The 10,000-nt window shown below is 50.6% G+C and overlaps 1 protein-coding gene across 1 annotated transcript in view; it reads right to left on the reverse strand.

Moving 5' to 3' along the window:
- Positions 1-10,000, reverse strand: part of LOC311228525 (fibronectin-like) — a 156,804-nt gene that overhangs the window by 51,374 nt on the left and 95,430 nt on the right. Inside the window, 6 exon segments of the mRNA XM_084314427.1 lie at positions 894-1,180; positions 3,291-3,404; positions 4,080-4,235; positions 4,812-4,976; positions 6,494-6,610; positions 7,211-7,477. Coding sequence (XP_084170553.1) covers positions 894-1,180; positions 3,291-3,404; positions 4,080-4,235; positions 4,812-4,976; positions 6,494-6,610; positions 7,211-7,477 — 1,106 coding nt within the window.

Here is a 10,000-nt window from a genome sequence, read left to right on the forward strand (position 1 = left end):
TCTAATGTTACCCCTAGGAGTTTAGTCTCCTGGACTTGATTAATTACCACATCACTTATCAAAAGTTTCAAGACTGGGTTCGTTCTTAGAGTATGGTTTGAACCGAAAATGATGCTACTTGTCTTTGATATGTTTATAACTAGTTTGTTATTCTTTATCCATTCCATCACTGATTGCAACTCTGCCTTTAGGACCGTATTTAATTCATTGGCTGTTGAGGCTGATGTGTAAATCGTTGAATCATCCGCATACATAGAAATATAGGACTTATTTAGGACAAGAGGCATAATGTTAAGAGTCAGATTAAAGTTGGCGATAGGTATTTACTATTTAGTGATTATAGTTATACTGTCAGGGCTTGAGAGGAGGTATAATAAGTACAGTATAATAAGTGTCTATGCCGGCGGCTGGGTGGCACAGCAGACATTGTGCTCGTCACCAACGCAAGAGACACCGGGTTCGAATCTGGCTGTCGGTGTTGCCCCCGGCTTGGGCCGGCCGTCATACTAACTCAATTGGCAGAGTTAGCGGGTAGAAGTCGAAGGGTGGTAGTCTGGTCGTTATGAACAGCGACTCCTACAGGTCAGTTGGGGCACCTGCACAGCAAAGTCAGGAAAATGGCGGGGGCAGTGTGAGCCTCCCACACGTTACTCCTCGCCAAATGAGAGTCCACGCTGGCCGGTGAAAAGATGTGACAGGCTGCCTCCACATGTATCGGAGGGGACATGTGATGCAAGGCTTCTATCCTCCCTACAACCGGCCAGTAGGGGGCATATGCGAGCAACGATCAGGACAGGGGAGGGAGAATTGGCACGAGAGGTAAATTGGGATGGGGAGAAAAATCACAGAAAAAGAAGGAGAAAAAAGTAGATACAAAAAATAAGTGTCTATGCCGATGTGTGCTCCGTACCTGTAGCCTGGGTGCCCACCAGCGGGGGGCTGGCCGTGCGGTCGTGCAGGGCGATGACCTTCACCGTGTATTCACTTCCGGGTCGCAGGCCGTAGATGATGGCCGACTCTGCGTCTCCTCTGGGTGCGGGGCGCAGCTCCCTCTCCCCCTCCTCGGGACTGGCGTACAGGACGCGGTAGGACGTCACCACGCCCTCGGGACTGTCCCACGTTATCTTCAGAGAGCCGGAGTCCACATCAGAGAAGGTCAGGTCCTTGGGACGGTCAACAGCTGTGGAGAAATGTATTCATTTATTTGTGTATTTTTCTTTAAACTTTTATTTACCTGGGGTGGTTTCGCTAAGCTTCTCAAACTGATCTAGAGGCAGGTTCAGGCTGTTAGTAGGTTCTCTGAGCTTCTCAAACTGATCTAGAGGCAGGTTCAGGCTGTTAGTAGGTTCTCTGAGCATCTCAAACTGATCTAGGGTCAGGTTCAGGGTGTTATTAGTAGGTTCTCTAAGCTTCTCAAACTGATCTAGAGTCAGGTTCAGGCTGTTATTAGGTTCTCTGAGCTTCTCAAACTGATCTAGAGGCAGGTTCAGGCTGTTAGTTAGTAGGTTCTCTGAGCTTCTCAAACTGATCTAGAGTCAGGTTCAGGCTGTTAATAGGTTCTCTGAGCTTCTCAAACTGATCTAGGGTCAGGTTCAGGCTGTTATTAGTAGGTTCTCTGAACACTCCTTTTCAGCAACACCCTGATTCACACTCACACAGCTACACTCAGTCTGACACTGTTGACCACTAGCCAATTAACCTGTAAAGCCAATTAACCTCTATTCTGTTTCTGTAGGCCCAATGGCCAGTCCAGGCCTACTGAGAGGTCCACCAACTCATCTTACCTATCGCACCATTGCAACTAGAAACATCGGCCTGACCATGTTGTACTTGTTATCATATTTTCGGAAACAATTGTACGATGGAATCTAGTATAAAGTTATGGAATGTTGGAATATGGAATGTTGATAGCTGAGGCCCCAGGGTTCCATAACACCAGCTGGGTGATATAACGTTGGACATCAGTGTGAAATAGTTGTTTGTCTTATTTACGTCCTACATCATGGTTAATATTTAGGCTACACATTTAGCAGACTAAACATGTGCTTAGGCATTACAGGAAAAAATCCACCCCAAATTAGAATTCACATATGTTATTTTCATAATATCATACAGCTGGTTTTTGATTTGTGAATATGAACGAGTCTCTCCTTGAGCTGAACACCAGAGAGACAGAGAGATGATGTCATCAAGAGATAAATCCTGGCGCTGCTCCAGAGACAGTGAATAGTGGAATAGCTCCTAGGACACTATGTACAGAAACCGTGTTACTGGGATAATATGGGTACATTTTCTGATTCAGAGAACTCATTTGTATGTTCACAATGCACATTAGCACATCACAATAATAACATTCTCAGATTTCAAAGTATGACACATCATTTGAAAGCTTACATTCTGTACTTTCACAATCTGGAAAAATCTGGAAAATGAAAATATAGACATGTGGGCTAAAGCACTGGTCGGGGTCACATATGATATGATAGTATTTTATACGATTTACATGATATGAAAGTACAGGTTCATACCTTCAAAATAAGCCATCGCTTGTACAAATCAGGTGGATACTTTTCAATCTATGTCTTATGAATCATGCTGATAACACACTACTTATTCCAGAGCTACAGGCCCTCAAAGAAACTGGAGCCATTTATCTTGCTATGCTTAATGACTACTTTACCTTCCAGTCTGAAGAGTAGCCCGCCTTTGTTATTCTGGTGACTTGTGACCCTGCTTCTATCCCCAGGCCATCAGGATGCTCAATGACTCTATGCAACACTAATCCAACCATCTACACTCATTGCACACACACTGTATGAAGCACATTATCAGGGGCTCATACAGAACCAAGCATTTCAATGTAAAGTACATGTACTTTATACGTGACGAATAAAAGCAAACTTGAAAGTCTGTCTCCACGCCTGAAACTGAAAGTACTCAGCCCCTCCCCCACGACACAACTGTAGTTCTAAACAGCGAGGGAAATTATACAGCCGGACAAGTTAACAATAATTAACACATTTACAAGTCATATTAAGTTTTGCAAATAAGGAAACAGATAGAGAACATTTCAAAGCACAAAAAAATGTCAATATCTCTATTTCAACCTATTTCTGAATCGCGCAAAGTTTTCGGCTTTTCTGAAGAATCTTCTCTGCCAGCACAATCCGACCTAGACCGTGCCGGGTCACATAAAAGTCGCTCATAGTCACTAATTCACTGTCAACAGACCGGCTCCAAAAGGTCTCACTTGACGCCATCCCAAATTGGGCCATGCGGTAGATACATACTTGTCACAGCTGTCTCGACCAGAGGAGGGCTCTCTCCGTCCTGTCCCAGAGCGTACACACTCAGTATGTATTCCACCGTGGGCATCAGGCCTGAGAATGTCATCTCTGTCTGGTCTGGGAAGAGAGAGAGACGAGAGAGAAGAAGGAGAAACAGACAAGCAGAGGAAAGAAAGACACTTTGTTAGAATTAGGTTCAGTCATACATTCATAGAATATTCCGGAGACTATTCTTGAGAACCATTGTCTTAAACTATGACCTGATGCTAAATGGGTTCTTACACCTTTTCCAAAGCAAAATTCAAGCTCTTTTCAAGCTTTTTCAAGGTGCCTTTTCAAGCTTTTCCAGCATCTTATGCGGCTGTGGTCAATTCAATATTTACTTAATTACTTCTTCCATCAAATTAAATCAGATGTTATTGTGCTATAAACAACCAAAAGTATGTAGACTTGGCATCCTATATAACCTGGCTGAGCCAATATGAAACAATCACTCAATAAACTATAAAAACTCTTTATCTAAAAACCAAACTATTCAGTCAGACAGCGATTTATTATGAAAGTATACAATGCAATTACAATTTTAATAACTTTCCAGCACTTTATACACAATTCAAGCACTTTTCAAACCTTGAAAACACCACATTGAAATACAAGCATTTTCAAGGATTTCCAGCACCCGTATGAACCCTGTAAATGAATCACAGGCCAGTCTCTGGTTGTTCTCCACTCCCCACATGACAGGACTACTAATGTGCTCTCCACTGACTGGTCCCCGGCTGAAACACCTACCCGGAGCGACCACCTCTGAGAAGGAGGGACCCTGTCCGTTCCTGGGGGCCCCGGTGATCCTGTAGCCCTGGATGGGCCCCTGAGCCGGGGTCCACCTCACCGTGATACTGCTGTCCTTCACGTCTGTCACCTCCATCTCCGACGGGGAGTCAATGCCTGGAGAGAGAGAGAGAGAGAGAGAGAGAGAGAGAGAGAGAGAGAGAGAGAGAGAGAGAGAAACAGAGAGACAGAGAGAGAGAGCGAGAGAGAGAGAAACAGAGAGAGAGTGAGAGAGAGTAAGATAGAGAAAGAATCAAGAATCAAGAATCAAGTCTAATAATCAGTCTCATAAGCTCATTTTGTGAGTGCTTTGCAATGGAATGACTGCATACATTCTTTTCAGTACGGGTGGCCCCGGTGGGAATGGAACCCTCGACCCTAGTAGGTTTAGTGCCACGAATCAAAGCACTCTACCCACTGAGCTCCAGAGGACCACAGAATGAGCACGCTATAGGCTCCGGCTACACTGATCCACGTTTATGTTTGTTTTGAGTTATTTGTAAATGAGGAGCGTCCCGTCCTGACATGGCTGATGACAGGTCTCTGTGAGGTTGAACTCTTAGAGGACTGACGGAAACAGTACATCACCGCTTGTCGGCAAAGCTGACGTGCGATTACGTTCAGTTCTAATTCAAAAACCAACCAACAGGCCAATGACAGCTTCCATGTATTTGAGTCAGAGTCTCTGTTTACCTGTCTTGTGAGTGACATAGATAGGCGTGCTGGAGGCGGGACTGTCTCCTCTTCCGGTCACAGCGTAGACTGTGACGGTGTAGTCGGTACCGGGATTCAGGCTCGTGATGGTAGCAGTGGACTGAGACCCGGGGACCGTGAACTCCTTAGGGTTACTGTGGCCTCCTGGAGAGAGAGGGGGGCGGGGGGGGGGAGAGGGAAGGAGGGATACAAATGCATTATAACACTGCAGTCTACCGGAATCCATTTCCAATTTGGCTATTTATTTGAATATACTAAATTATTCTTATGTTACACTGATCCTGTAGTAAACCTACCTGTCTCTCCGTGTGTGATCCTGTAGTAAACCTACCTGTCTCTCCGTGTGTGATCCTGTAGTAAACCTACCTGTCTCTCCGTGTGTGATCCTGTAGTAAACCTACCTGTCTCTCCGTGTGTGATCCTGTAGTAAACCTACCTGTCTCTCCGTGTGTGATCCTGTAGTAAACCTACCTGTCTCTCCGTGTGTGATCCTGTAGTAAACCTACCTGTCTCTCCGTGTGTGATCCTGTAGTAAACCTACCTGTCTCTCCGTGTGTGATCCTGTAGTAAACCTACCTGTCTCTCCGTGTGTGATCCTGTAGTAAACCTACCTGTCTCTCCGTGTGTGATCCTGTAGTAAACCTACCTGTCTCTCCGTGTGTGATCCTGTAGTAAACCTACCTGTCTCTCCGTGTGTGATCCTGTAGTAAACCTACCTGTCTCTCCGTGTGTGATCCTGTAGTAAACCTACCTGTCTCTCCGTGTGTGATCCTGTAGTAAACCTACCTGTCTCTCCGTGTGTGATCCTGTAGTAAACCTACCTGTCTCTCCGTGTGTGATCCTGTAGTAAACCTACCTGTCTCTCCGTGTGTGATCCTGTAGTAAACCTACCTGTCTCTCCGTGTGTGATCCTGTAGTAAACCTACCTGTCTCTCCGTGTGTGATCCTGTAGTAAACCTACCTGTCTCTCCGTGTGTGATCCTGTAGTAAACCTACCTGTCTCTCCGTGTGTGATCCTGTAGTAAACCTACCTGTCTCTCCGTGTGTGATCCTGTAGTAAACCTACCTGTCTCTCCGTGTGTGATCCTGTAGTAAACCTACCTGTCTCTCCGTGTGTGATCCTGTAGTAAACCTACCTGTCTCTCCGTGTGTGATCCTGTAGTAAACCTACCTGTCTCTCCGTGTGTGATCCTGTAGTAAACCTACCTGTCTCTCCGTGTGTGATCCTGTAGTAAACCTACCTGTCTCTCCGTGTGTGATCCTGTAGTAAACCTACCTGTCTCTCCGTGTGTGATCCTGTAGTAAACCTACCTGTCTCTCCGTGTGTGATCCTGTAGTAAACCTACCTGTCTCTCCGTGTGTGATCCTGTAGTAAACCTACCTGTCTCTCCGTGTGTGATCCTGTAGTAAACCTACCTGTCTCTCCGTGTGTGATCCTGTAGTAAACCTACCTGTCTCTCCGTGTGTGATCCTGTAGTAAACCTACCTGTCTCTCCGTGTGTGATCCTGTAGTAAACCTACCTGTCTCTCCGTGTGTGATCCTGTAGTAAACCTACCTGTCTCTCCGTGTGTGATCCTGTAGTAAACCTACCTGTCTCTCCGTGTGTGATCCTGTAGTAAACCTACCTGTCTCTCCGTGTGTGATCCTGTAGTAAACCTACCTGTCTCTCCGTGTGTGATCCTGTAGTAGCGCACGGTGACAGAGGGAGCGTCCCAACGGATGGTGATGCTGCTGGGAGAGGAGTCCACCACCTCCAGGTCTGTGGGGGCGTCCGAGACTGGAGAGAGAGAGAGAGAGAGAGAGAGAGAGAGATAGAGAGAGAGAGAGGGAGAGAGAGAGAGAGAGAATCATAATCCACTAGTAAAAGGTTCTGAAAGTCTAACTTTTACAAAATGTCATCAAAAGATCCTGAGCATTCTCACAAAGACTGAACTAGTCTTAGACAAAGTGCCATGCCTGTGAGCCGCCACTAGGGGCAGAGTGGCTAAGTGTGAGTGAATTACGGAATTACGGAATTAATTAAAGAATGAGTCTGTGACATTGCCAATCACGGATTTCCTTCGCAAACTGGAGTCCAATGCCAACGTCTTCAGCAGAGGACTCAAGGTATGGCTGAAATCAAAGCAGCAGTGTTCACATATGTAGACTAGACGCGGACTGGTTTTGTTGTTTTGATCATGGACTCTTGCTCTGGTAACTATTTGTTCGGATTTGTGATTTTAATTCTGTATTTTACTGTTCATTTTATTATATCTTTTAGAAAAGCTTCAATGGACTAGTGTTGAAAACTAGCACTTGTGCTATAAACACGCAAAACAACAATCTGGTCTGTCCACTGTGGCTGGTCCGATGTAGCTGTAGTGTAAAGGACACTCACTAGTCTTCTGTTTCCCGCTGAGGGGCACACTCTCCTGGGATCTCCTGACAGCGAAGATGTTGACCAGGTACTCCGTCTCCGGGACCAGTCCCGTCAGGGTGAAGTGGCTCCTGGAGGGGGGCAGCCTCTCGTCATTGGCCCGCCCGCCGCTGGACATCTGGTAACGCACACGGTAGCCCGTGATCCGGCTCTGGGGCGCCACCCAGTGGACGGTGAAGGAGTTGGTCAGGACCTCGGAGAAGCGCAGACCGACCGGGGAGTCCATTGCTGGAGAGGGGAGGAGGAGGAGGAGGAGGAGGAGGAGGAGGAGGAGGAGGAGGAGGAGGAGGAGGAGGAGGAGGAGGAGGAGGAGGAGAGGTGGGGAGGAGGAGGAGGAGGAGGAGGAGGAGGAGGAGGAGGAGGAGGAAGAGGAGGAGGAGGAGGAGGAGGAGGAGGAGGAGAGGTGGGGAGGAGAGGTGGAGAGGAGAGGTGGGGAGGAGAGGTGGGGAGGAGAGGTGGAGAGGAGAGGTGGAGAGGAGAGGTGGAGGGAGAGGTGGGAGGAGAGGTGGGGAGGAGGAGGAGGAGGAGGAGGAGGAGGAGGAGGAGGAGGAGAGGTGGGGAGGAGGAGGAGGAGGAGGAGGAGGAGAGGAGAAGTGGAGAGGAGAAGTGGAGAGGAGAGGAGAGGTGGAGAGGAGAGGAGAGGAGAGGTGGAGAGGAGAGGAGAGGAGAGGTGGAGAGGAGAGGTGGGGAGGAGAGGTGGAGAGGAGAGGTGGGGAGGAGAGGTGGAGGAGGAGGAGGAGAGGTGGGGAGGAGAGGTGGAGAGGAGAGGTGGAGAGGAGAGGTGGGGAGGAGAGAGAGGTGGAGAGGAGAGGTGGGGAGGAGGAGGAGGAGGAGGAGGAGGAGAGGTGGGGAGGAGAGGTGGAGAGGAGAGGTGGAGGGGAGAGGAGGGGTGGGGAGGAGAGGTGGAGAGGAGAGGAGGAGGAGGAGGAGGAGAGGTGGGGAGGAGAGGTGGGGAGGAGAAGTGGAGAGGAGGGAGAGGGGAGGAGGAGAGGGGAGGAGGAGGAGGAGGAGGAGGAGGAGAGGTGGGGAGGAGAGGTGGAGAGGAGAAGTGGAGAGGAGAGGAGAGGTGGGGAGGAGAGGAGAGGAGAGGTGGAGAGGAGAGGTGGAGAGGAGAGGTGGAGAGGAGAGGAGAGGTGGAGAGGAGAGGTGGGGGAGAGGTGGAGGAGAGGTGGAGAGGAGAGGTGGAGAGGAGAGGAGAGGAGAGGTGGAGAGGAGAGGTGGAGAGGAGAGGTGGAGAGGGAGAGGAGAGGTGGAGAGGAGAGGTGGGGAGGAGGTGGAGGAGAGGTGGAGAGGAGAGGTGGAGAGGAGAGGAGAGGAGAGGTGGAGAGGAGAGGTGGGGAGGAGAGGTGGAGGAGAGGTGGAGAGGAGAGGAGAGGTGGAGAGGAGAGGTGGGGAGGAGAGGAGAGGTGGAGAGGAGAGGAGAGGAGAGTGGGGAGGAGATGTGGAGAGGAGAGGAGAGGTGGAGAGGAGAGGTGGAGAGGAGAGGTGGAGAGGAGAGGTGGGGAGGAGAGGTGGAGAGGAGAGGTGGGAGGAGAGGAGAGGTGGAGAGGTGGAGAGGAGAGGTGGGGAGGGAGAGGTGGAGAGGAGAGGTGGAGAGGTGGAGAGGAGAGGAGGGAGAGGTGGAGGAGGGTGGGAGAGGAGAGGTGGGAGGAGAGGAGAGGTGGAGAGGAGAGGAGAGGTGGAGAGGAGAGGTGGAGGAGAGGTGGAGAGGAGAGGAGAGGTGGGAGAGGGAGGTGGGAGGAGAGGTGGAGAGGAGAGGTGGAGAGGAGAGGAGAGGTGGAGAGGTGGAGAGGAGAGGTGGAGAGGAGAGGAGAGGTGGAGAGGTGGAGAGGAGAGGTGGGAGAGGAGAGGAGAGGTGGAGAGGAGAGGTGGGGAGGAGAGGTGGAGAGAGAGGGGGAGAGGAGAGGGTGGAGAGGTGGAGAGGAGAGGTGGGAGGAGGTGGGAGGAGAGGTGGAGAGAGGTGGAGAGGAGAGGTGGGGAGGAGAGGAGAGGTGGAGAGGTGGAGAGGAGAGGAGAGGTGGAGAGGAGAGGAGAGGTGGAGAGGTGGAGAGGAGAGGAGAGGTGGAGAGGAGAGGTGGAGGAGAGGTGGAGAGGAGAGGAGAGGTGGAGAGAGAGGTGGGGAGGAGAGGAGAGGTGGAGAGGAGAGGAGAGGTGGGGAGGAGAGGTGGAGGAGAGGTGGAGAGGAGAGGTGGAGAGGAGAGGTGGAGAGGAGAGGTGGAGAGGAGAGGTGGGGAGGAGAGGTGGAGAGGAGAGGTGGAGAGGAGAGGTGGAGGAGGAGAGGTGGAGAGGAGAGGTGGAGAGGAGGAGAGGAGAGGAGAGGTGGAGAGGAGAGGAGAGGTGGAGAGGAGAGGTGGAGAGGAGAGGTGGGGAGGAGAGGTGGAGAGGAGAGGTGGAGGGAGAGGTGGAGAGGAGAGGAGAGGTGGAGAGGAGAGGTGGAGGAGAGGTGGAGAGGAGAGGAGGGTGGAGAGGAGAGGTGGAGAGGAGAGGTGGAGAGGAGAGGTGGAGAGGAGAGGAGAGGAGAGGAGGGAGGAGGAGAGGAGAGGAGAGGTGGAGAGGAGAGGTGGGGAGGAGAGGTGGAGAGGAGAGGAGAGGTGGAGAGGAGAGGTGGAGGAGAGGTGGAGAGGAGAGGAGAGGTGGAGAGGGAGAGGTGGAGAGGAGAGGTGGAGAGGAGAGGTGGAGAGGAGAGGAGAGGAGAGGAGAGGTGGAGAGGAGAGGAGAGGTGGAGAGGAGAGGTGGGGAGGAGATGTGGAG

The sequence above is a fragment of the Notolepis coatsorum genome, assembly GCF_963971535.1.
Source record: "Notolepis coatsorum genome assembly, chromosome: 5".
Lineage (NCBI taxonomy): Eukaryota > Metazoa > Chordata > Actinopteri > Aulopiformes > Paralepididae > Notolepis > Notolepis coatsorum.